Consider the following 27,429-nt stretch of genomic DNA (forward strand, 5'->3'; position numbering starts at 1 on the left):
GTGAAAATATCGGTCGGCTTATAGCTGAATAAATACGGTATTTACGTTTTCAATGTTTGTTCGATCGATTACAAGCTAAGTTAGATTACCGTGATGAATTTTGTCGTATAAACAAATCACAATATCTTGGTGGTACTCAGCACTCTGAGAAAACTAAGCGAGTCCTTAAGCCCTTTTTAGAAAGCACAAAATTATTTTTTCCAATAAAATTTGGTGAAAAGTCGGGGTGCGGCCTATACACGTGCGAATACGGTAAATGGTTTTAAAAAATTTGAAGATCAGCTACAAACCGTTTTTATTATTATCATGTCAAATCACCCTAATAACAAAGCTCATTGTTATTGTATGTGTTTTGTAACAGGATGTCATAGAAGCCATTGCAGATTGTGCCTTCAAGACATCAGAATATCCGATAATCCTTTCATTTGAGAACCACTGCAGGTTAGAAGATGTGTAATTATTGAAGGATTCTTACAAGAAAGCAGTTCTTTTACCCTGGTTTTAGAGGTTTGCTCTTTTCTATCGGCCACATAATGTCATCAATTAAGACCTTTCTTATCTTGCTTGTTTTCAGTCCCAAGCAGCAGGCTAAGATGGCAGCATACTGCGTTAGTATTTTTGGTGATATGCTTCTTGACAAGCCATTGGATGAGTTCCCAGTAAGTCTCATTTTGATTTTTTTGGTTTTTCTTTTAGACACTTTAATGTTCACTTGTTGCCCCCCCCCCCCCAAAAAAAGGAACAAATGCAGAATTTGAATTTGTGTGTTACCAAGTTCTTCTCATACAGTTCACAGCCCATGGATCACTCACATGGTTTCAAAGTTGCACCACTCATAACACATTCTAATTTATTTACTTTTTCATTAACAGCTAGAAGAAGGAAAAACTCTTCCACCACCAAAAGCACTTTTGAGAAAAATAGTGATCAAGAACAAGAAAAGGACAACAAAACGTGAAGAAGGTACCCATGAAAAATAATAAGAGCATAGCACCTAAGTTAAGCAGAAAAGCTTGGGAGAAAAGGGTTGGGAGGTTGGAGAAAAGAGGGCGGGAAGCAGGATTCCCATGGTGGCCGGAACTGGGAGAAATTGAAAAAAAATTGCAACATTTCACTATATTTTGAAAAAGAAATGAGACGAAGAGGAGGGAACCACACAGGAAGGTTTGGAGGTCAGAGAAAAAGGTACGGGAAGCAAGAGTAAGAGGTACTGGAAGTGGGAGGTTCAGACCCCGTGTGCCCCTCCCCAGGGTGGAGTGGATGAAACAAATACTACCGTAAAGACTTGTGTATAAGCCGCACTTGTAGATAAGCCGCACCCCCAACTTTGAAGCTTTATTTTGGAAACCTAAAAAAGCGTTGAGGTAAAAAAGTAGTTGTTTGTTGGTGATAAGCTTGGCCATTGAACGCCAATGCTGTGTATTTGCTGTGAGCTGAACACATTAATCAACTCTTAAAATACCTTTTACAAACTTCTCTTCAATTGAAATCCCAATATCTTGCAGTAAAGACGCTCTTTTGACGAGATATTGTCTTTATTGCTAAAGCCCATTGTGGAAAACGATAAAATTTGAATGGAAATAGTATGAGAACGATACGAAACGATTGCTTAGTAACCACAGTGAATCAGCGTTTGATCGGTGATCTGGTAAACAACATGAAAAAGTTAACTGAATGTTCGATTTCTAATCATATCAGCTGTGTGTGGATAAAAACCTTTTGCTAAATGGAGGTTTAACAAATAGGCAGCTTTGTGGAGGAATGGGGATTCCTTTTCAGCTCGATTTAAGTTGCTCAAGTGAGGTGCAAATAAATAGTTTGAAAGAACTACTCACAAACAATTAGAGACCTGAGGCGTTAACGGCTGAAGTCTTTAGTGGCCAGACCTTTTACCAAAAGTAATGATCAACAAAAGCAGGTTTCAATATGATAAGTGTTTCTTTATATAAGGTTTTTAGTTCTTTTTCTTATCCCGGACTAGGCAATTTACACTTCTCAAAAGCAATGGCCTCGTAGATAAGCCACACCCACGATTTTGAGCCCAAAATTTCAGCAAAAAGGTGGGGTTTATACACGAGTTTTACGGTAATCTACCACCAACAGCATGTTGTTATTTAACTACCACATCCTCTCTTACCTCCTCATACTACCCATACATGGATTTCAATGATTTTTCCATTTTTTATTTAAGGGCGTGCCTATTCAAGGGCGGGGCTTATTCGAGTAAATATGGTAGCAGAACCCAAAAGAAATTGTTTTCAAGTGCCCTGTTAATAAAATTAACGTTTTAAAGTTTAATATGTTACGTTTTTGTCTAAACTGTTTGTTTTTTAGGTGTTGATACAGACAAGAATCCAACAGACAGCACAGCAGTGATCAGTCCCAATGGAAAGGTGGAAGCAGTAAATGGAGATGTCCCAGTGCCAACTGAAAATGGAAACAATAACCTGACAGATAGTGAAAAAGTGAGTTGGTTCATTAATGTTCCCTAACTTTAAGAGAAGCATTATACAGAAGTATTATGCAGTTTCTTGTTTCATCTGAAAGAAACAAGGCCAACTTGCCAGTAACCAACCACTAACCAATCCAACTGACAAGTGCCAATTGACCAGTAACAAACCAATCATTAATCAAACATTGAATTAACGTTGGTCAATCATTGATCAACTACTGGCCGGTCATTGATCAACCATTGCAAACTATTTACTAACCACTGATCAAACATTAAATTAACATTAATATTGGTCAATCATTGATCAAGTACTTGCCAATCATTGACCAACCAATGCAGCTACATCTATTTATAATAACAATACTGACCATTGGGCAATCATTGATCAAACATCGAATTAACATTGGTCTATCACTGAATAGCCATTGCAAATTACATGAATTTACAATTGGTCAACCCATTGATCAACAATGGCCAACAGTTAACCATAAGTCATTGGGCAATCAATCATCAAACATTGAATTAACATTGGGCAATCATTGACCAACTCTTGCAAACTACATGAACTTACAATTGGCTAACCATTTGATCAACATTGGCCAACCTCTCTCCAAGCATTGCCCAACTGTTGACCATAAGTTAACTGACAGCTGTTTGTTTTTGTTGTTTTTGTTGTTTTTAAATTATCAGGTAGACCAAGATGAAGTTGCCCCTGAGATGGAACTTTCTGCCCTTGTTAACTACATCCAGCCAGTCCACTTTAAAAGCTTTGATATTTCGGGGGGTGAGTACAATTCCAAAGAAAATAGCTTTTTATCCTTTAGTTAGTAGAACTGGGGAGGCATGGTGGCCTAATGGTTAGTGCGCTGGACTCTGGATTGAGCGGTCCGGGCTTCATCCCTGGCCAGGTTCATTGTGTTGTGTTCTAATCTTGGACAAGAGACTTAACTCTCACAGTGCCTCTACCCAGGTTTGTAAATGGGTACCAGCAAATTTACTGCTGGGGTTAACCCTGCAACGGACTAGCATCTCTTCTGGGGAGAGGAGAAATACTTCTAGTCACTTCATACTACTGGAACCAGGATAAGCTCTGGCCTGATGGGCCACTAGGCTTGAACCCAAACTTAGACTTGACTTATTTGAACTTTACCCGGTTTTCTTTTTTCTTACAGAGCTCAACAGAAGTTTTGAGATGTCTTCATTTGTGGAAACAGGGGCTACAGCCATACTTAAAGAAAGTCCTGTAGAATTTGTCAAGTATCCTTTTACTGAAGGGCTGGGTGCATAACCAGCCAGTGTCGAAGTTTATGCCATTTTCTAATTTTGCACAGATTTGCCTAATTTTTTGCATGTGAGCTAGAAATTTATTGGAAAACATTTCTCTGTGTTTTCCTCTGTGCCTTCTTTGGAGAAATAACATGTGCACAAAACATTGAGTTTCCTAGCGGCTTTCCTTGCAGTTGTGCAATTCTTTACAAAAATTAATAATGAAAATGGAAGAAAGCACTTAATTACATGTACATGTAGATGTAATACTAATCTTAAGCTATTCAAATAAGCCTATGTTCTTGTATGGAGCAGTACTGCCATGTGCTGTTTGTTATGCTGCACAATTAATATGCAAGTTGGCAGTAAAAAAAAACATACTCCCTTTGGGGAACTCGGAAAAAAAATTTTCTGAGTGTTTGACTTGCGACCACTCCTCCACTTATTTTCACTTTATCCAAGTCACCATTTCACTTATCATTCATTCACATTTATCATTTGGACATATTTGAGCCTTGCAGTTAGCAGGACATGTGTCACACATAAGAACCCAGTATATGACCTCGCTCACCGTGAGTCCCCTATAGCTCAATGGAGAGCATTCCAACCGGTATTCTGGAAGGTCATGGGTTCGACTACCATTAGGGAACTCGGAAAATCTTTTTTTTTCCCAAGTATTTGACTTGCGACCACTTCTCCACTTATTTTCACTTTATCCAAGTCACCATTTCACTTAAAGTTCGGTGGTCATTCAAATCAAATTAAGCAGCACTTTCCTCTAATCGCTAATTAATTTGCCAAATGAAATTTGTGTGTTTCTGTGTTTTACCAACAATTTTCAACTTGGGCATTCTTGAGAGTGAAATGACTGAGCTAGTTGCAGTTGCAGATTATTTTTAATTACATATAGCATTGCATTGTTTGCTTGTTAAGCTTCTGTTACATAATAATTTATTATAGTGTCATTCTTAACATCAACTAGTTACAATAAGCGTCAACTGAGCAGAATTTATCCCAAGGGAACTAGAGTTGCATCTGATAATTACATGCCCCAGGTAAGAATGCTGTGTCTTAATCTAAGACTATAGAGTGGTAATTTTTTCCGATTATTATATCAATGCATGGGTGGTGTAGTAACCTAATGGTTAGTGTGCTGGACTCTGGATCAAGCAGCCTTGGGTTCAAGCCCTGGCTGGGGTAATTTTGTTCTGTTCTTGGGCAAGACACTTAACTCTGACATTGCCTCTCTCCACCCAGATGTATAAATGGGTATCAGGGAATTTGATGCTGGGGGTGACCCTGCAATGGACTAGCATCCCATCCAGGGGGGAGCAGAAATACTGGTACTCCTAGTTGCTTCATGCTACTGAAACCAGGATAAGCTCCGGCCTGCTGGGCCACTAGGAACACAGACTTTACCTACCTTTTTCAGTTGAATCCCGGGATTCAACTGTACCTATGGCTATGTGTTGAACAAAATTTTAAAAATTAGTGTTTTTATCTTGTTCCTTGTATAGATTTTTTGGAATGCAGGTTGTCAGTTAGTCGCTTTAAACTATCAAACGTCAGGTAAGTGATTAAATTTCATTTACTCTTTTCCTTCTACTTGAAATTTGCTTGAGAATTCTGCCTGTCAAAATGTTTCTGTCCAATAATTAAAAACCATTATTTCAATAGTTACAGGATTGAGAACATGTAAATAAAAAATATTTACAGTACTTTTATTGTTCTCTTTGGTAGACTTACCAATGATGTTAAATCTAGGAATTTTTGAATACAATGGCCGTTGCGGGTAAGTGGACATGAATTTGAAACAATATATGAACTTGCATTTAACTGGAGAAATTAAAATTATTAAGTGTTAAATGATAATTGGTGGTATAAAGAGCATCGATAATTATAATAATTTTTATTGGTTTAACTGTTTTTTATTGATTTTTTCATCCTGATGGGGGGGGGGGTAACCTTTGATAGACTAGCATCCCATCCAGGAGGAGTAGCAATACTCCTATTTGCTTCATAGAAACGAGGGGTGTGGCCCCAAGTGAAGACTTTACCTTTTTACCAAGTGTTTCAAAGAAGACAAAGGGCCGGGTAGATTCATCATCATTATCATAACTCATCACGCCAGTAGGCGCCTGGTAGATTGCCTAGATGTAAACCGAATAGTCCATTTTACAGTTGCCTCCTCCGCCTTTGGTGGGGGCCTTTTTTTTATTAATTTAAAAAAAATAAAAAAAGAAAGCCCCCCCCCTCCTGCGGAGAAATTCTCCCCCATCTGATTTCTGAGCTGATTTCTGACTTTTTCGTTTGAAAAGAACTAATTGATTGACTATCAGTGTACCTGTCCTTTAAACACCTCTTGCTTTCCTGCTCAAAAGTTAATGAAACTCCCAGACTACTTATTTGGGCAAGCTGAACTTTGTGATTGAAGGATTGTTTTTCTGTCTTTATTGTGACACTTGTGCAGGTACATATTGAAGCCCAGTTTTATGTGCCGTGCTGATAAATCATTTGACCCATTTGCTGAGTCAACAGTTGATGGAATCATTGCTGGTGCTGTCACAGTTAAGGTGTGTCAAAAAGAAACCCCGAAGGAAAGAGTTGTTAAGAGGTTCGCTGAGGTTCGAGAATGAGTGGAAATTGTTTTTGCGGCTTTTTTTTTTTAAGGTTGATTTTTTTGCCCCGAATTAAATTCTAAAGATAAAAAAAAAAAATAAAAAAAGCGGGGAGGGGGTTTAATACAGTAGAAACCCAATTTCACAAACTTCCAGGGGAAACACAAATTGCTTTGAGAAAATAAGAAGGTTTGAGAAATTTGGGTTAAGTAACAGAGAAGTACTATCTAAGGGAAACAAAAACTGCTTGAAGAAATCGGGACTTCTGAGAAACCAAGGGTTTGAGAAATCAGGATTCTATTTTATCCAGCGGTTTTAGGCGTGGCCAGTAGCCAGCCAGTGTTGTTGTGAAAGTTCTTGAGGCAACTCTTCACTCTCACAGTGTCTTAATTCACCCAAGAATACAGATTATGTGGTTAATGCCTGATTCCCTCTATGAAGCGAGCCTGCAGGGAATCATGGTCAAACCATGCGTGAGACTTAGTAACAATGTATACAACTATCGTGATTTCCTGCAACGATGTATACAACTATCGTGATTCCCTGCAGGCACGTGCTATAGAGGGAATTGGGCATTGTTGGAGGAACTTAACAAATTAAGCTCTCCATGCAGTTGAATTGTCTACCTAGAGGATGTCTTATCTTGTATTACAAGAGGTGACAATAAAATTAATGCAGGTTCTTCTGACGTGATTGTCATTACATGATGTTGTGCATGTATGATTTCAAGTCCAGAGGCAGCGGAGCATTTTGGAATGTGGGGGACAAAGACTGTCCCAAAAATACTCTGCAGGTTTTCATATTTGGAGCAACGTTTTCCGAACTAGCAACATTTTATTTTCTGGGGGGGGGGGGGCTCCACCGCCTATGAAGTCTAACTAAATGCTCTCTTCTCAGGTTATCTCTGGCCAGTGGCTTTCAGAAAAGAAGGTTGGGACATACGTTGAAGTGGATATGTACGGTTTACCAGCAGACACTGTTAGAAGAAAATACAAAACCAAAATAGTACCAAATAACACCATTAATCCAGTGTACGATGAAGAACCTTTTGTGTTTAAGAAGGTAAGTCATTCACAAAAGAGGGGAAAAAAGGGAAGAGTTGGCTTTAGGATTATCACGATATCACCCAAAAATTAGCAATGAAAAATTTGCCATTCTTGATTGCAGCTTAACAATTGCTACTGTTTTGGCCTCTTGAAATGCAGCAGCACTATCATATAGGTACAGGTTTTGTACATATTTTTGTAACTGATTTTGCAAGAAAAATAGGTGGTTCTGTAGCTTGCATCAAACTTTAACTTAACAGATGCGCTTGCGGTGCCCACTACGGTGGTGATGAAAACAGTTGTTAATACGTTTTGTTATTATTATTCTTTAAGGTTGTTCTTCCCAGTTTAGCAGTTCTAAGAATAGCCGTTTATGAAGAAAGTGGTAAACTCATTGGCCAGAGAATACTACCAGTAGTTGGTCTTAGTCCAGGTGAGTTTTGGGTAGAGATACATGTGCACTCTGCCAGTAAAGTGCCTTTCCCAAGAGTACAAACCATCATTGCATCTTTGCAATGATAGGAAGAGCCAACGTCAAAGAAAAACATGGACCTCTGGATCTCAAGTGAAATGCACTGATCATTAGGCCATTGTCTCTGCTCGTACTCAAGTCCTCTCGTGTAAACAGAACAAGTGGTTTGCCACCATTACATATCGACTCATGTAGAAAAGAGGAAGTGATTTGTCCCTGCTTCTTGCTCCCATTGCACGTCACATTGCACGTCCCCAATGAAGACATTGTGACGAAATTGTTCCAGCTTAATGTCCTGGGACTTCACCCTTAATGTACACCAACTGTCAGTAATAGAAACATTTTATATTCTTGGCAGGTTATCGTCACATCAAGCTCCGCAATGAATCAAATCAACCTCTTTGTCTACCAACGTTGTTTGTCCATATTGTGACAAAGGACTATGTCCCATCAGGCTTTGAAGGTTTGTTCAGCTTTGTTAGTTGCTTTCCAAGTTTGGAAAATAATGTTTATAAAGTGCAGTTAATGGCACAATCAGGAACCGGTCAGGGAAAAATCAGGCAAGAAAAGTCTTGGGAAATTGAAATTATATCACCTAAATTAACACCACTGAAGGCTGGAAGAAACATTTCAGGTCATTGTGATCTCAGCAATGTTATTTTGGAAGTGGAGACTGGGGTCCCTACCATTTGTGACATTTTGATTTGGCCAGGGAAATGCTTTATTTTTGTCAGGGAAAAGTCAGCGAAATTTAAAACGGCTGTTGTCTGGTGCAACCATGCAAGAATTAACTGAGCCCACAATTTTCATCCCAATTTTTGCCAAGCAACATGGCATATTCTCTTTGCACCATATGTTGGCATGACTATTTTTGCAGGAGTCAATGCTTGCAAAAGTTTTCGATTAGATAGAACAATCAGAAACTCTTCAAGTGTTTGAGCAAAAATTTGGAAAAATGCACCTGTTCCTCAAAACCACTCTACTATTTTCTTCTCTCAGGGAGATTATTTATCTTTGAAAAAAGTGCCAGGGTTCTCATTATGAGCTGATAACCTGTAAAATGAGGGTCTCAGATTTTACATTCTGAAGTCCTCCAAGTATGCTAATTTATTATTGTTGTCTCAATTTGTGCACAGATTTTGCAAATGCATTGTGTGACCCCATTGCATATCACCAAGAAGAGAAAAGGCAAGAACAGTTAAAGTCTTTGCTAGATGACGAAGATGTGGAGGAGGTAGGATTTTCGTCTTTGGAATGTCTTTTAGCTGGGATTTGATAGGCATAATTATACCTGTTCAAGGGCATGACGGTCAGCCAACACAACAGTACTCCAAAAACCCAATGTGGTCCTGTTGCCTGGGAGGGGAGGAACTCCCATATAAAAGTGGCAGGGGTAGTTGTTAAAACTTGTGGCTTTGTAATGCTTAGTGTGGTTAAATCTACCACGACCACTCTCAGAGCTATTCATTAAAGTCCAAAAAATATACTTACAGTAAAGACTTGTCCGAAGGAATAATATGTACATTACCTCTTAGGGTGAAAATGAATTTAAACCATGCCACACAAAACAAGATTCTGGTACCTTTAAGGGTATATCAGTCATTATTGGGACCCCCCCCCCCCCCTCCTCCTTGTGGAAGATCAGCCACCTGACCTGATGAAATTGATGAAGGCCACATTGGTAAATACCTTTATGTTTTAAAGGTAGAACCTCAATGAGCAGTTATTCCTCATTAATGTTCCACCTTTCAAACATATCTGGAGCATGCTGAACATCCTTCTAAATTAAAGGTTGCCCGGTGATGTAAATTAAAATGGTAATGCACTTTTTCTTTTTACATTTGTAATCTTATTGTTATTGTTCAATTAGTCAAGCACCATTATTTAGTATTCTTTGAGTCAGGCAGGGGTTTGAGCAGTGACTGGAGTCTATGTAAGAGACCAAGAGTCTTTACCTCTAAGTGCGCTTCTTATATCTCTACTTGCTGGCAATGTTAATGGGTACCAAGGAACTGACAGGGCAACCTGACAAAAAAGTGGTGGTTTACCTGCAATAGAGCTAGCATCCCATTCAGGCTTAAGGTCATTGCCCTGAAATAGAACTGAACACAATTTTTTAACCAAACTTCGCCTACTGGTTTATTACTTTAAGGGAACTTAAATTTTGAAATAAAAAAGGGGGGTCACCAGATTCGTTTAGGAGCAGGAAGCCCTTGTATATTCCATATAATTCCTTTAAAATTCCTCTGCGAGTACTAGCAAAGTACACGTTTTTAGCGATAATTTATTTTTCAAACACAAGAATTGATCTGTTTTCATTTTACAGAGAGAATTTGATCGCTACACCCAAAATATGAGAAAAAATTGATAGGTCACCAGACTCGTTTACGAGAAAGCGACAATTTACTTCTCTCGCGGACTAAGCCACATAGAAAAAAGCCGCCATTTTGTTTAAGCGCGCGCTTATTGCGCGTAAAATTCTGCGCAGTAAAGATGCGCAATGCAATACAGGGCAATGGCCTTAAATAACAAAAGTTATAATTTCTTCATATTCTGAAAACTGGGTGGGAGGCATGGTGGCCTAATGGTTAGTGAGCTGGACTCATTGTTGAGTAGTCCAGGTTCAAGCCCTGGCCAGGGTCATTGTGATGTGTTTTGGGACAAGAAACGTTACTCTCACAGTGCCTCTCTCCACCCAGGTGTATAAATGGGTAGCAGTGAATTTAATGCTAGGGGAAACACTGCGATAGACTAGCATCCCATCCAGGAAGGAGTAGAAATCCTCCTAGTCACTTCATGCTACGGAAACTGGGCGACGTTTTGGCCTGATGGGCCACTGAGCTCAAATGCAAACTTAACCCATGTTAACTGGAGCTAAGGGTCAGTTTGGTAATGCCATCTAGGTTTGTGGACAGACTGGGGGGGTTAAATAGGAAAAATATGATAATTTGTCACTTTCAGGATGCAGCTGCTGGATCCGAATCTGTGCAAGAAGATGGCGCAAAACCAACAGACACAGCAAAACAAAAGGCTGCACCAGGAAAAGAGAGACAAAAGTCAATTAAGGCTGATAGAAAGTCTATAAAGAGAAATGGCACAACTGGTTAGTGTTTTAAGTACTACCTCAAACTTATTAATGATTCATCTCATTAAAACAAAGGACATCAGAGCCGTGACGGTGGTTTGGATATGTGATCTTAATTATCATAGACTTTGATGATTAAAGTTCTCTGTAGTTTTAGTTTCAGTTAAGAATATATATAAAATACTTGAGAGTGTGTTTCATCAAACTTCCAAACACCTTGAAGTTCATCAAAAATACTCCGCTTAACATCATCTCTTCAACTACCTTATTGTTACTTATTTTCGCGGGACTTAATCTTCGCGATTTTCGCGATCTTCAAAAAATCGCGAAATTAAAGACCCGCGAAAATTTATTTCAAACGTTTTCTATTGTATTTTTTATGCTAATTAGGGATTTTTGGCCAAATCGCGAAAATTAAGTGCCGCGAAATATGCCCGTTCCATTTTCGCGAAAATAAGTAACAATAAGGTATCTTCTTGGTGTTTGGAAAAGTGATGCGTCAAACTTCCGTGTAGAAAAGGAGTTGAAGAGAGAGAAAGGAATTGGCCAATTGACATTATTAACAGTGATGTTTCCTGTACTGCTACCACTCAATACATTTTTCATTGACATCATTCGCAGCATCTCTAATAATTATCAGCAAACTACATTGTGCGTCACCAGGGTCATAGGCAGGGGGTGCAATGGGTGCATCCACACCCACCCACAGGCCACAAAGGTCCGCTTAATCGAGGAGTGAGGGTTAAAATGACTCTCAAAATGCAGGAAATGTGGATTTCATTCATTTCCCGTGGGAGAATACCGCAGACCCCCCTAGACTGTCAGACCTCAGGCGCTTGCACCCACCCATTCAAAATCCTGCCTACATCCCTGATCACTATTGATATAAAACACCACATTGAGATTAAAAGAACATGAATGGAAAAACATTCTGTTTGGATAATTTTGGTGATTTATTTACAGATTCACTCACAGCTGACCTCCCTCCTATGAATCTGAATCAGAGACGTGGCTCAGAATTGATTCTAAGAGAAGCCTTAAGACGAGAGAGTTCCCGTGATGAAAATATTGCAGGGATAAGACCGCTTCAGCTGCAGAAGGGTGGCAGTCAGCATCCAGCTGTGACTAGCCGTTCCCTCTCGCTTCAAGCAGCTCCTTCTCCTGTTACCGTGGAAAAAGGAGGACCTTTTGCCAAGAGATCTAGAAGCACCAAGAAGCGAGAAGGCAAGACGCAGTCTCTTATCTGTTTTAATAACCCAGAAGGTAAGTACCTGAAGGATCTCATGTGGGATTGGCCAGTTTTTGGGGCCTTTATGGACATGTCTGTATTCACTACGCCAAAAAGGAACCTTTACACCTTGCCAATTTTTGCTTGTTGAAATTTTCCATCTCATTTTGTTTACCAGCCAATGTATTTTTAAGGTTTTGAAAATGTTTTCAATGGCAAATTTGTTTGGTCCTCTTTAATTGGTTTTATTGATTTGGTTGTTTCATTTTAACACAAATTTCTGTGCAAACAAGCATTGATTTATAATTTTCGGCAAATATTTTGGCTAAATGAAGTTGCAAAATAATGGTTATTTAATTTGATATCATCCCCAAATTTGGTATTAACTAATTAATGAGCAAACTGTGTGGCAATCCAGACATATCAGTTAATAAGCATATTCATCCAACAGTATACCACTGACGTGAAGTTGTCATAGAGGGGTAACTTCAATTTATTGACTAATCTGTATCAGAGTAAAAATACAATTCATTAGTATGGCACTGGTATATTTGTTATAACATACTCACTTGTGAAATGTACATGCAGCTAAAATGTGATAAAAAACATTTGTGTGTCATAATGTCGCCGTTAATTTGTTTTAAAACATCAATATTGTTGGAGCTTAAGGGCTTAAGGAGTGAATGAAAGCCAAAGGTAAGATTATAGCTAAGTGCAAAAAAGATCAATTTAGTGAGGCATTAGTACAAGAACATTTGTGTGCATGTATATACTTGTACATCATGCTGAATTTGGGGATGATATAAAATATATTGAATTACTAATTCTAATAATATCTAAATCAGTTTCGGAGTAAGATAATATGTATGTCATTTAATGTGTTATTGATGACAAAAACTTGACATTAAAAAGAAATGAAAAATCAACATTTTCCTTGCAGTTAATGTTACATAAAACTTGAACACTTGTTGATTGGGAATTAGAAAATGAATAAAACTTTTTGAACAAAGTAAACATTACAATAAACCCATAAAGGCCTAAACCATAAAATCAAAGATAAAACAAATCAAATAAGTTTTTGAGTTAACGTGATGTTGTCTTGAATCAGAAGTACCAGTATACCTGTATTTCAATAAACTCGATAAATGCCAGGCCTCCGACCCACATGGGAACCATCGGGTATGTAGAATATATGTGTATTCTTCTTTTTTCATAAACAATACTAATACAAACACTTGAGTGAATTAATATCTTAATCTTAACCCAATAACAACCATTGGTTTTAAACTAACCTTAAAAAAGTAATTACTGTATGTTAATAAAAAAAATAATTATTGATTAATCCATTAACAGTCATAGATACATATAATTAATTTTCTTTATAATAGCTTATCTTAGTATTTATGTTTAGTAAGGATTGTATGTAGCATTTTAAAGCTGATGTTTTAACCGTGTTGAAATAAAGATTACCAACTAATTGCACTAAAAGGTCATAGAAACATTATTCGTTCAGTTTTTGTGGAATGGTTGTCTAGTTTCTGTAGGCAGTTCTGCCAAGAAGTGGATAGGATCTGTGTTGCTGTTGAGAACGGCCTTCAAAGTGCCTCCTGTTGATATCCAGCCTCATCAGAAACGACAACAACGTTGTTTGTCAAACTTTCTTTCTATTAATGATCTTACAAGTTTCCATGTCGTGTTGTTTGTCACAGTGTACCCTGACAGGGCCTCTTCTAATAATAATGTAACATCTCATAAATTTAAACATTTTTACCATAACATGATACTTTCGTGAGTAACATTTAACTTTTCTAATCACTTGCACGCACTTAACGAAATTTTAAATTGTAATAAAATAATCTCAAAAATGTCATCTGAAAGTAAGAAAAATTTCTGTTTTCAGGAGGTAGTATAAGAGAAGAACACATGGCGTTCCGACATTTTTGTAGGTTCACTTTTATTTTGAAATATAAAAAAAACTTGTAAATCATTGACACCACGATGGGCCCTAAGGCCTTTGATCATAATGATAAAATTTGGACAGTCAAGTGACATGTTCTCTTTGTATCAAGCATTACAGTGTTGTGCGCCGTACCATTCAGCAGAGATGCCAACCTAAAATAAGTGAGTCTGAGAGACCGGAAATTTTGCACCTTGATACCTCTTCTCAATATCCAAAACGGACTAAAAAACAGAGCTCCACCAATTCATCCACAAAAAATGCCGCAAATAGTGTGAACTCCCCTCCCCAAATCGCCCAAATTAAGCATGAAACACGTATTGTAAGCTTTTTCTTCATATCTGCGAGATTTGATAACCCATACGGACCCGCAGATTTATTCTGAAGGGAGAGACTCCCTGATAATCCAGGAAAGTTGGCATAGATGCCATTGCAACGTGATGAAGTTCTTCCATTAACTTCTGACACATTTATGACATCTTTTTGACACCTTACTGGTGGCTTTTGTTTCAATTGACCAATCAAAATGCAAGAGGAGTTGGAGGCGGAGCAGACGTTTGAGATGAGCTAATGCAGAACTTGACAACTCTGCCTCTCACAGTTCTTGTATTTTAATTGGGCAGTGCAAACAAAAACCATCAGAAAGTTGTTGAAAATATGTAAAAAAAAATGAAAAACTTTGTTTTAGTCACAATAGTATGATACACAGCCCTGTAATTCAGAGGTACAGGTACATTTGACCATTTTATGGGTCTTTTTGTAGGCATTGTGTTGTGGGACTATGTTTTCTGTAGAATATTTCCAAGTTTAAAAAAGTTCAGTTTCATTCCTCATTCAAAATGTTCAAAATTTCCTAACAGGATATTTGGTTGAATGGTATATATAGTGTCCATGCATGATTCTTAGCGAAGTAGAGGGTATTTTATACTCTGGCGGTCTGGCGGATTAAGCCGATTTTGAGTGGTGGTCTGTGGACACACACTTTAATATCTGGTAGTTTACGGTCAAGAAATTTATGACGATCTTGGTCTTCAGGAGAAAAGAGAAAAAATTGTGGTCTAGGATAAACAAAGTATGGTGGTCTTTGGACTGTACAATCCCCCGATTATAGACCCTCGAAGTAGGTTAAAATGCTTTACCGATGATTGCCTACCTACAGGCCTGTGGTCACATTTGTGGTGTCAATGGTTTACATCTATTTTAAACAGCACCAGCAAATATTAAACAATATTTAGAAATATATATTTGTAATTTGATTTGAATTATTGTTAAAGATAGCCATAATTTAATTTTGATAACATGACTTATGATCATAAATGTTTACGTGATAAATGATAAACCGAAGTGAAACTGTGAGTTTTTGGCTAATTAAGGAGATACTCTTTTGGAAGAGTATCTATTACAGTAGAGAATAGTTGTGTTTATAATGTTTTTTATTGTGTTCATTGTATTGCTGCCAATTAAGGAGTGAAATAAAGTGTCCAGAATAAACCACCAGTAATAGATTTTGTAGATATTAGAATAGATATCTTAGAATATTTTATCAAAGACTTTGCTATCTTGCGTGTTTTGTTTGGATGTTTAAAAACCACACGTTTAAGTAGCTTGTGTCTCTGAGAAAAAGCTCTGCAGTATACATTACTGATGGAAGTTGCAAATACTGCAATAAATACAGTACTTGGTAGTTGACTTAGAATGCAGCATGTTATATATTTAAAAGTTTGTAAGTGTCCCGCTTACCAAAACTTTAAAAAAAGCACTCACTCTTGATTGATTAGTAAATGCTCAGAATTTAAACACTGTGTCTGAGTGCTTTTTCCAGAATGTACACATTGCACAAAGTCTTGTGTCATTTCAAAGCTACATTTTCTTTGTGAGCTATCCCTGCCATCTTTGCGGTGATGTTGTAATCTGTCATTAGGTGATACTTCTGCACACAGCTGAGAAAAGTTGCCTTTAATTTTCAGACACCAAAGTAGAACCTGCAACTGTCAGAGAACTCAAGGAACGTAAGGTCAGTGAAAAAATATTTAACGTGCGTTTCTGAAGCGTGTCTGGGGGGGCCCCCCCCCCCCAATTACTGAAGCCCGGGCCTCATTACTGGAATTTTACGGTGATAACTTTCAAGATTTTGCAACTCAAGAAGTACTTTTTTTGCCATAACTCCCCATTCCTGACTACCTCTCTTCCCATATGCCTTACTGGTTGTTCTTTTAGTCATTAATTTTTGTATTTAATTTCATTAGGGGTTCATAAAAATTAACCAAAAACATCAGAAAGAGATGGACATGCTTGTAAGAAAACACGAAAAGGTAAAATCTGTTCTTGTAATATAAGTATGATAGGCCTGCAATACGTGCAAACGGTTACAGGTACATAGCTCTCTGCACACATTGCATGCCTGTAATACTAGTATGATAGGCCTGCAATGTGTGCAAATTGTCTGGATACTAACCAATATTGTTTACCTCAGGATAAAGACAAACTTCAAAAGAGCCACTTGTTGGAACAAGAAAAGTTGCTCAAAGACCTGGACAAGGAGAAGCTTTCTGCAAAGAAAAAAAGTGATAAGGAGTTAAAGAAAGCAGAGAAGAAAGGGTATGCGTCTACTGAATTTTTTTTACGTAATACAAAAAAGAATTTTGCATAGATAGGGGACCTTACTTTGTTTTTCCAATCTAACTGTTTTTGTAGAAATTATGAAGATAGTTACCGTAAAGGAGTGGAGGACATGAACAGCCTTACTCAAACGCATGAAGTGAAGGTATGTGTTGCTTTAATCTGATGGCACAATTTCTTTTCGAAGTGCTATCTTAAAGTCTATCACAGAAACCCATAAGGATTAAAACGTGTAACTCCCTATGATTCGTATTATACAAAGCGTTTGCACATTCACTTCCACAAAGTACCATATTTGAAAAATTATGAGATCAAATTACCACGAATTCAAGTAACTTTTCACAAAACTGAAAATGTTGCTGTGTGTGTCATTACATGTATAAAGCATTCGCATACAAACTCTTAGTTTTTCCAAATATGGTACTTGGCAAAACTGAATTTATTCAAACCCTGTGGATGCGTGCTATAACTTTCAACCCCTAATGAGTTTCTGGTAATATCCATAACATATGAAAACCAGGCCTGCCATGAAAAAAATGAAGTTAAAACTGTTCTCTTTGTTTGGAAATGATGGGTAAGTATGACGATTTCTAGGCTTGAAACAATCTTAAACCTCCCCTTTGCTTTCTTTAAATAATTACTTGATGACAGATTTTTCTTGATATATTGAACATCTATGTAATTGTTTCTTTGGAACTCAGTGAAAACGTACCATGATACTTTAACTACTAACTTGTCACTCATTCGTGTTCACTGATCATATTGGCTAAATAACATGCATTATTTCAATAAATACATGATCTTATTGCACATTGTGGAGGTACTTGTCCAAGTTGTATCTTTAACTGTCTTTTCTGTGGCATTTAACACAGTGTAATTTATAAAGTTACCTGGCATTAGTGTGTGAAAAAAAGAAATATAATATAAAAATAAATTGCCGAGTTAAAATGCCATAACTCGCATTAACTGCAAAGTTACCTTTTAATAACTATTGTTAATTACACAATAAAATTACACTTATTAAAAACTGCCTTATCACTTGCATTAAAATATGGTATGGACGTAACCCAGATTGCATAAAAAACCTCACGTTCAAAGCTGCATGATTTAACTAATATGCTTATTGCACAGCAAAGCAAAAGCTTTGGTAAAAAAAAGTAAGCGCGCGCACTTTGTGGCACAATTTAACCTGCATGGCCTGAGTTCAAGTGCATGACATGAGTATTCTTTACGTTTCTTATGCAAAACTCTTGTGGTTTCTTCTCTTGGAACTCGTAGGAGCAGCAAGCTGGTCTTGACAGAGAAACAAGTGTATGTACATGCATTTCACAGCTTAAAACTTTAATACATCAATAGTGCAACAGCACAACAGTGCACCTGTGATAAGAAATAACTGATTTGTTTCAAAATGTGGAAAAAACGAGTTGTTTGGTAGTTACTGTGCCGCCTGTTTCAGAAGGCAAGTCCATTATCCGTGTTCTCAGCAATAATGTTTGTTCAAGAATCTGCTTCACATTTGGCCAGTTGAAAGGCTGGTGATAATATAAAGATGTGATTTGGCAATATTTGGCGATTCTACAGTGATTGTTGCTTTCAAAAGGGGAAAGGATGCCACCCCCTCGAGTTTTTTTCGTAGTTTTTTAAAAGGGGATTTATTCTATGATGCTGAACCTTTCAGTAGCTGTTCATTCATCCCTTGCAGAAATTTTGATATGTCAACTGTGTCCATAATTTCTACTTTGCCATGTCAATGTCATAATTAGAAGCAGGTCATGTTTGACAACATTTTTCTTTGTCCAGTTTCTTACAACAAAATTGGCGTTTTGATTAATTTTACATGCCAATAGCATTCTGACTTGATTTTGTATCAAATGCTGTTATTTTCTGACCTTCTAAGAATGTAGTCAAATGCAAGATGACAGATCCAAGATGGTGGTTGTAATAAAGCCATATGACGTCACAGCCAACAAATTTATGTCATTTTGTAGAGTAAGCTAACGGCTTTCTACTGAGTGCAAAATATTTTTGCTTTGCATTTATAGGAAGTGATTGCATGAGATTCTGCACGCTGTAGATAAGTCAATTTCTTTCACACAAGCAGTCACTGCACCAAATTCTTGTCATTCATTTCACACATATGTGCCACGCCCAAAATCTTTTTTCAAGAGTTTGAAATTCTCGCAGTGTTTTTTTTAATGTTGCGTAATAAACCAATGCATATAATCATGGTGGACATTTTGGTAGTTCAGGATTTTTGCCTTCCTCTGACTTCGTTCAACATTGGATTTTACCCCACCCCCCACGCCCCCAATTGTTTACATATGCATGCTTACACTGTCACTAGAGAAGCCTGAAATACTTGCATGACACCAGACCAAATTGAATACTTACGTGACATGTAATACATGACACAAAATATCACTTGAATAATTGCATAACATAAAATGTTACCCGAACAGTTAAGACCGAAATCCTTGCAGAACACAAGATGCCACTTGAATATTTGCATGACACAAGATGTTACTTAAATACTTGCATGACATGATACATGACTGAAATTCTTGCATTACACTACCTTCATGACTCAGATGAGAATGGAACAATTGCATGACAGAAAGCTTGCTCGTTCTTTCAATTCATTTCCGAATCTTTTTTTAATTGTAACCATCCATACACCTTCATGAATGAAGAGTATTTGTCTTGCATGTTTCTATGCTTCTGAGCTACCTAAGATCTGTAAAAAAAAAAAGTGTCGCTAAGTCATATGGCAGAGAATGTTTGTCGACGTATAATTTGGATTGTTTTGTTTTTATTTTTAGATCAATGCTCTTAAACGTGAGCACCGTGAGGCAATGATTGATCTCTTAAGAAGGCAGTTGAATGAACAGTTGGAAATGGCTGAGAAGCAACTTAATCCTGTAAGCTGTTTTTGTAATGCTCACTTTTTTCATTAATTATTTTAATTTTAAAGGCTCTTTCTACTCCAGTTTTCTTGTACCTTGTTTCTTATTTGTCATTCCAGCTTTAACTTTTAATTTGGTCACACTAGTTTAATTGTGACAATGAAGAACTATGAGATTATCACACATTCACTAGCCTCATTGTCAAGTGTCATATGCCTGCAGTGGTGCCAAAGTGCTGCAACTACATAGCTGTCTGCATGCAATGCAGTCTCTGAATCCATTGGCTGCCTTTGATGCTAATTATTTTGTTCTCCTTGACTTTTGTTTAGAAACAAGAGGAGCTAGAGAGGGTGATGCAGCTGTCTCAGGAAGAAAAGATGAAATTGCTGGCAGATTTGCATGCTAAGTAAGTCTGTCATTGGCTTACAGAACATTTTTGCATGGAACATTTTAAAAACGGTTTCCCTAAAACCAAAACAATAGTAAATGGTAAACCAATCAAAACTTGAAGCAGAGACATGCAACTGGTGCTAAGCCCTAGAAAATGTGCAATTGGTGCAAAGTGAGGGAAAACGTGCAAGTGCTGCCAAGAGTGAGAAAATATGCAACCAGTGCCAAGTGTTGGAAAACACAACTGATGCCAAAAATCGGTGCCAAGTATGGGAAAACATGCAATTAGTGTCGGTTGTGGGAAAACATATAATTGGTGTAAAGTTAGGAAAAACGGGTAAGTGGTGCAAAAACCTGCAAGCAATGCCAAGTGTGCAAAAACATGCAACTGGTGGCAAACATGGAGAAACTCCTGCTTTTACCTTTTTTCCAGACAAATGAACGAAATGACTTGACTCTGACATTTACACTTAGAGATTTTGTTTCTCAATCAGACTTTGTCAGTTCGACAAGTTTTACTAATTCATTGATGAAGGCTTAACCCTTTTACCTTTTTTTCCAGACAAATGAATGATTTAAGAAAGAGCCAGGACAACCAGAACAGAGAGGAGTTAAAAGTTTTAGCACGGTTCCATTCAAACAAAGATGAACTTCAAAGGTTTGCCATTGCCCCTTCATTACATTCGAGTAATACAAGTGCAAGCAAGTAGCCTAGGATGAAAACTAAACTTTCTTGCCTTCTTCCGTCTGTTCTTTTCCATTCTGCCTTCCTTTGCTTGTTTATCCATTTCATGTTCTCTCTCCCTTTCCTCCCGTCGTGCCATCGTTTGGTTTTTCCTTTCTTTTGGTCTCCCCCACTCCCTCCCTTTTTGCCTCCTGCCTGCTGCATCCCTGTCTGCTTGTTTATCTGTTAGACCGTCTGTTCACCCACCCACCAACCTGTTTTCCTTTCTTAATTTCTATTTTTTTCCTCTTCTTTCATTTTGTTTACCTTTTGTCCTTCATTTACTTTTCAGGAGAAAACGTGAGGAGAACAAAAAACACATAGAGCAATCTGTCAAAGAGAGGCAGAAGGTTTGTTAATGTTGCAGTGTACATTTTATTGATCTATTTTAAACTGTTACGAATCTCCTAAAGTTTTTTCCTAATGTTAAGACTTAACAATCATTTCATAGAGTTTAGAAAGTGGTTCTGTTGTTTCCCTTGCTTAAACCTTTATTCTGATTACGAGAATGGCCGTTTTACCTGTGACAAGTTCGTTTTATGCTATCTCGTTTGACCAACTGATCGACTTACTGTCTCTGTCTGTTGTCTTACCCAATGACTGACTGACTGTCTTTCTGTCTTCCTAACTGACCCACTAACTGACTGACTTACTTACTTACTGTCTGCCCGTCTGTCTGACCGACTGACCCACCGACTGACAAAAACACTATAACTGGGATCTTGTGCCAAAAACAAGCAAACTGTTATAAAAGGTGTAAGAATCTCTATATATTGAATATTTGTTGATTTTAGATGACCGAGTTCCACAAGAAAGAGAGTGAAGAGTTGGAAAGGGACCATGAAAAACTTTACGAGTTACTCGAAGAGGACAAAAAAAAGGTGCACTTGAATTTCATTATTTAAGGAGCTGATCTGTTGGCACTTGACAATTGACCTCAAACCAAATCCTGGGTACCTTGTGTTTGGTTTAGGGGCAATGAGAGGGCTGCATTTCAGTCTATCAGACCTATATTTGAAGTATGTTTTTATTATAGTATATTATTGTATTAAGTCAGAAGCAAAAAAAAATCTATTTTGTGGTCTATGTACAGCAGGTTTCAATGTATGCCTGAGCGTTAAAATAATCCAACACTGACTCTGTGGCTCCTATTCCAGAGTTTAAAAGATCTCCGAACCCTACACGAAACGAAACTGAAGCATTTGTCCGTGTGCGAACTGGAACTCACTTACGCCTCGCTGTTTGGAGACAAGGTTACCAAGCTGTAGTTTTGGAGACAAGGTTACCGAGCGGTATTTCTGTAAGCGGGTTACCAAGCTTTAGGCAACGAGACAAGGTTATGAAACTGTCGAAGTCGAAGCTCAATGTTATGTAGTACTGGATCGTTCAAAGCTTAGTCAAAATGGTAGGGGGATTTTTCGGTGGAAATACCGTTAGGAAATCTATCAAGAATGTCTTCCATTTTGTGCCAAGATAAGTAATGATCACGGAGGGGGTGGGTGGGTAGTAGCTTAGTTAAGTTAAATATTAAACCACCGAGGGGTTTCTCAGTCATGTGAGAGACAAGTCTTAAGTACAATATCATCCAAGCAGCTTTCCGACATCACAGTAGTTCATAATCCTATCGCAACTGATGTGATGTTGTTAAGAAGCGTTTATTTAAAATACAATTCTTTTCTAGGGGATATTAGCTCCAGGGGGGTAGGCTTGGTATTAAAATGAATGATTTTCTTTCAACCACTCCGTGAAAAATATATATTAACAATTCATAAGGTGGACATAAGCTGTGTGTAATTATACTAGTACTCGGTGTAATTATTACAATTCCTTTTCGTTGGAGTCGTGATTTATTTATTCGTATTGATATTTATTGTCGAGTGCCTTTGCGGGCGATAAAATAATGTAAAAAATATATTATATAACAGTCAGTAACAAAGATTAATGTTTGTGTGCACATCAGGGCCCGATTGTTCAAAGTACAATTAGGCTAATGCAGGATTAGAGTGAATTTTGATTTCATTTTTCTTACTTTTTAATGCAGTTTACGTTTTCTAGCTCTTTAGTTTTCCTATGACTAAAAAAATTCCATTGAAAAAAAAAACATATACAATGAGAAAACCGCTTTGATTGTGGGTAAGCGGTAATTGACTTTTGAACGAGTGGGCCCAGGGCATAGAAAAAAGCCCGTGAGTTGGTAAAGACATTGTGATAATCAGGCACTTTCACCTGTTTGTGTTATGTATAATTTATATGTTGGAGGGAAGTTGTTTCGCTTTATTGTCCTCGTTGTCATTTCGAAACTTGAATAGCTGCATGATGTTTGTTTCGTTTTTCCACGCTTTGTGTGCAAAGGTGTTTTTCCGCGATAATGTGGCGTATCCGTCATTTTTTTTTTTTGCGCCATAATAGGCTACATCGTTTATTTCTTTTACGCGCCATGCTGTCTCTTCTTTTTTCGCGCCACAAAGTGTTGCATCCGTCACTTTATTTTCGCGCCATAATATGCGCACGTCCGCATTCGTCAAAACTTTCCCTCCATGTGCCACGTTCGTCACAGTTTCTCTCACCACAACGTGTCGCTATAATAGTCTAAAATAGCTATGCAATTCTTTCCCGTGGGGTTCGGAAATATCCAACGCACAATTTCTATTCAGATTCGTATTAAACCTTGCGTGAAAGATTGTTTATGCAGTGTGACATTAAGGCACTCGCGGAATATTTCATGATACTCCACTGGAACTTATTGCATAACAGTACATATGGTATTTATCTGCCCGGCCATGCTGTGTACATTATTTATTGTTATCAATGTTAAATGTTAAGGGCACCTAAACAAACCTGTTGTGCTTCGGTGATATATGGGAAAAGGCACAGTTAATACGTTTTAGGAATTTCCATTGCCTTAATGCAGTATTGTTCGCTTTCAAATTGAAATTTGCTTATACAGATACAGTAATGTCAACATTAACCATTATCAACAGACCATCCAAAGAGTGACTGCACTCTTGAACAGTTCGCTAAATTGTTTATTAGTAATAGCGGCCAATGTAGGCATGTTTACAATTGTGATAGTTTCAAAGATAGTTATCATTAGATAGAGTTCTCCGTTTCCAATCACAGGCAACCCAAGGTCAGTTGTATTATAGCTTGGGCTGCCTGTGTTTCCAATTTGGACGTAAGTGTCCACGGTCGTGCACAATATTAGCACAGGATCATTGTAAATAATTCGGGGTGACAATTGTCATTGTAAATTGTTGCTGTTACACACCCCCATGAATTGGGTGCAGATGTACCTTAGGTTCTATTTTATATTCAGGTAGTTTTTGTTTCACAGCAAGTAACATGTTATAGTTCAGGTTTTTAATGAAGTGTTGTGCGTGCACAGGAATCCCATGCTGACTACTTGTGTAGGTGTCCTGTGGCTTAAGAAGGGCACTTAAAAGCCTGGTGCTGTTGTAGTCAGAAACTCATGACTGATCGTGCGATTTCGATCAGAAATTCTTTGTGGTCGCCTCGTGCCAGTAGTCTAAGAAACGTTTTTTAGTCTTAATTGGTAAAAACGTGCTTGCTTTCCCCTCTTAGCCACTCACTGAAGCGCTTATGGAAAGCCAGTTGAAAACGCACATTAGCGCACATTATATAGGAACATATCGCAGCTCTGACGTCCCACAGGTCAGCATTAGTTCTCGTTTTTTGTAGGCGTTACATTGATCGTCACGCATGGAGATGCTGCGTGACGACAAAGAGAACGACTACAGAAGAGCTGACTCGTTTGTTCGAGAAAACCTTCAAACCTTTTTGAAGACTTAACTTCAGCGGGTTAAGAGTATACAATATCAAACATTGCTACCATTAGAAACACAAGCGAAAAACATTTCAAAGTCTTCATTTTAGCTTCCAAATGCAGTTGGCGTCTGCAGCGTGAGTCCTTAATCTTCATTTTACTAGAATCCCTTGTTATCATTATCGTTTGTTTGCAAGAATATTATTTGAAGAAAACATTAGTGGAGAAAAGGAAACAATTTATTTACAGAGTCCCAAAGGCAGAGTGCGTTTGCCACTGTCGGGAATTCGCAATACGGTGCATGAGTTGTACTGTTTATTTATTTCAATTCAAGGGCCCATTCCAATTTTGTACAAACTTGGAATAAAATAATTTATTCAGCTCATTTTGATCAGTGTGGTGATTTGTAATTGCGATAAAGCAAATGAGCTTTCAGTGGAGACCTCGCTCGCAGCTCGGGTGTTTGATTGAAACCGAGAGGGGTGGAGTGGGGACTTTATATGGCACTGCACTGTTGAAGTTATTGATTGTTGCTGTTTTGGTACGCTTAGGGACTGTTCCATTTCAACTTTCCACAGTTGCTTCTTATTATGGTACCAAGTGCAGTAAAGTTTCCAAGTAAGGCACAAGTAAACCGGAACCAGTTGTCTTTTTGTGTGGCTTACACAAAGTGTAATAAGTGTCCTATTCTCTAAAACCCGTTGTACTCCCATGTTTAAGTCTCACTGAAAGTCATTACAGCCTATTTATTAGCACGTTTTAAACTGAAATTCAAATTTTTCTTTATTTTATTTCGTTGATTTTTTTAACTTTTTTTTTTTCAATTTTATCCAATTACAAGTATAACTGGTGGCCTAATGGTTAGTGCGCTTAACTCCAGATAAAGCGGTCCGGATTCCAGCTCTGGCCTAGGTAATTGTGTGTTCTTGGGCAAGACACTATTTTTCATAGTGCCTCCCTCCACCCAGGTGTTTAAATGGGTACCGGCGGGGGTAACCCTGCGATGGACTAGCATCCCATCCAAGAGGGAGTAGAAATACTCTTGGTCGCTTCATTCTACTGAAACCAGGATAAATGCCGGTCTGATGGGCCATTAGCCTCGAACGCAGCCTTACAAGTATAACTTGTAAGTCATACATGTATTCATTGCGAACCTATTTTGTCTTGAATTGGGCGCACAGTCCAGTGTCGCCCGTCAATAAGAAACTCTACTAAGAGGGGTGGGGGGGGGGGACAAGACGAACCCTGTATAAGTAGGTTTTGGTCCCGTTTAGAGGTGTTCTTCAAATCTTTGGCGAGCATCACCGTCATTCTTATAAGGAAGTTCCGTTAGGGATTGAAGTCCCCCTTTCCTTCAAGCCCCTCTTTGAACTTTGAACTATAACCTTTCATTCTAATTGGAAAAATTGGTTAACCCTCTAAAATACCACTGCCAAGTTTAATAAATGTTAATAATATTTCGATGTTAGCCTGCGTAGCAGGCGCCGTAGTTTCGAGCGTGCGTATGGGAAACGCGAAAGGCGCGAGGGGGCCTTCTCGCGATTTCGATGTATGATATACCATTTGAAAGGCCATTGTGTATTTTATATATCACAGCAAAAAAGGATAAGTTTACAACGTGCGTTCCTATAAAAACACCTGAACATTTCAGGCGCAAAATCCCTTCTTATAATTCGCGCAATGTATACACAACCAGTTTTGACGTGAAATACCTTCTGATAGTAACATGAGAACTTTCTGATATTTTGATGGCAAATATTTGATTTTGCTTACAAAAACAGCCCCCCAAAAAATAATATTCAGGCAAATTAGCATTAAAATAGAAATTTACCGGGTACTGACAGTTGCAGGGCCATACCTAGCGGGGGCAGGGGGGCGGGGGGTGGGGGGGGTAGTTGCCCCCGCCAGTAAAACAAAAAAAAACACTAAGAAAACTTCAGAAAAAAAAGAAAAACTAAACTAAAAAAGTAGTTGCCCCCGCCAGGAAAACTTGCCCCCGCAGACAAAAAAATCCTAGGTACGGCCCTGAGTTGTAGCCGACCTTGAAGCCAAAAGAATTTCATTTGAATTGCTGATTTATAATTGAATTAATATTCAATTATTCATCTTTTGACATCACCTACACACGAGGAACGAAGACCAGGCGAACGGTTCGAGAACGGTGCTGAAGGTGAACTTAACTTTAACTAATCGAGCGAAATACCCTGGTAAGTCAACGTTAGTTCCGAACATAGTTTTCAAAGTAGATGTCATTTGTTATGAAGCTTGAATAAAAGCATGGAGTTATTCCCTTACAGAAACATAACTTGGAACAGTGGTCACCAGCGCGCAAGGGACGTCCAGTGTCGAAGAATTTCTGGATTTATTTCGTTTATGGTCTTCCTGAGAGGTAATCAATCTATGTTTTGTTTGTTCTTTAGCTGCTCTCGAAACAATTACTTAACTGAAATTTATTTCAAAGAAGTTCATGTCAAAAGCTGATATTCGAGGAACCGTAAATTACAGTAACAAATAGACTCCAAACTAATAACGGATGAACCATCATGTGTTGTAAGCGATGAATGAAGATGAACAAGCAATTGGAATTTCCTACGCTTTCCTACTCATTGGAGAAATATAGTTGATATCTTTGAGGAAACTTGCATTCCACGAAGTCCTGATGTAGCAAGCTCTAGTTATGTCAGTCAGATCTAACCGTCACACTTTTTTTGTATTAGGATTCTCATGATGTCACGGTTCTTGTGATTGACACGGACAGACAGACAGACAGTAGGATGATGGTATCCTTCAAATCACAGGTTAGTGTTATTGTTAATTTAAAATAAAGAAATACAGAGCCTTTTCACTGAATTAAAAATGCTCTCGCCTTTTGTTGCTTCACAACC

General features: G+C 38.0%; 1 protein-coding gene across 2 annotated transcripts in view; it reads left to right on the plus strand.

Annotated features, from left to right (window-relative positions):
* The window catches only part of LOC144630559 (1-phosphatidylinositol 4,5-bisphosphate phosphodiesterase beta-1-like), a 36,326-nt gene extending 13,478 nt beyond the window's left edge, over positions 1–22,848 (plus strand). The window contains exons 11-37 of one of the 2 annotated variants that reach the window (XM_078488920.1): positions 362–441; positions 575–659; positions 873–963; positions 2,335–2,465; positions 3,143–3,236; positions 3,625–3,709; positions 4,701–4,773; positions 5,236–5,287; positions 5,459–5,510; positions 6,189–6,291; positions 7,234–7,398; positions 7,716–7,815; positions 8,213–8,317; positions 8,991–9,088; positions 10,816–10,957; positions 11,903–12,202; positions 16,092–16,138; positions 16,371–16,436; positions 16,598–16,722; positions 16,819–16,888; positions 18,022–18,054; positions 19,563–19,661; positions 19,976–20,052; positions 20,599–20,694; positions 21,053–21,110; positions 21,555–21,641; positions 21,918–22,848. In XM_078488920.1, coding sequence (XP_078345046.1) covers positions 362–441; positions 575–659; positions 873–963; positions 2,335–2,465; positions 3,143–3,236; positions 3,625–3,709; positions 4,701–4,773; positions 5,236–5,287; positions 5,459–5,510; positions 6,189–6,291; positions 7,234–7,398; positions 7,716–7,815; positions 8,213–8,317; positions 8,991–9,088; positions 10,816–10,957; positions 11,903–12,202; positions 16,092–16,138; positions 16,371–16,436; positions 16,598–16,722; positions 16,819–16,888; positions 18,022–18,054; positions 19,563–19,661; positions 19,976–20,052; positions 20,599–20,694; positions 21,053–21,110; positions 21,555–21,641; positions 21,918–22,028 — 2,625 coding nt within the window. In that variant the 3' untranslated portion in view covers positions 22,029–22,848. The remainder of the gene's footprint in view (positions 1–361; positions 442–574; positions 660–872; positions 964–2,334; positions 2,466–3,142; positions 3,237–3,624; positions 3,710–4,700; positions 4,774–5,235; positions 5,288–5,458; positions 5,511–6,188; positions 6,292–7,233; positions 7,399–7,715; positions 7,816–8,212; positions 8,318–8,990; positions 9,089–10,815; positions 10,958–11,902; positions 12,203–16,091; positions 16,139–16,370; positions 16,437–16,597; positions 16,723–16,818; positions 16,889–18,021; positions 18,055–19,562; positions 19,662–19,975; positions 20,053–20,598; positions 20,695–21,052; positions 21,111–21,554; positions 21,642–21,917) is intronic. The other variant, XM_078488921.1, reaches the window with a different exon arrangement.
* Positions 22,849–27,429: the final 4,581 nt, after the last annotated feature.

The sequence above is a fragment of the Oculina patagonica genome, chromosome 11 (assembly GCF_052425735.1).
Source record: "Oculina patagonica isolate OP01 chromosome 11, crgOcupat, whole genome shotgun sequence".
NCBI classification, from domain to species: Eukaryota; Metazoa; Cnidaria; class Anthozoa; order Scleractinia; family Oculinidae; genus Oculina; species Oculina patagonica.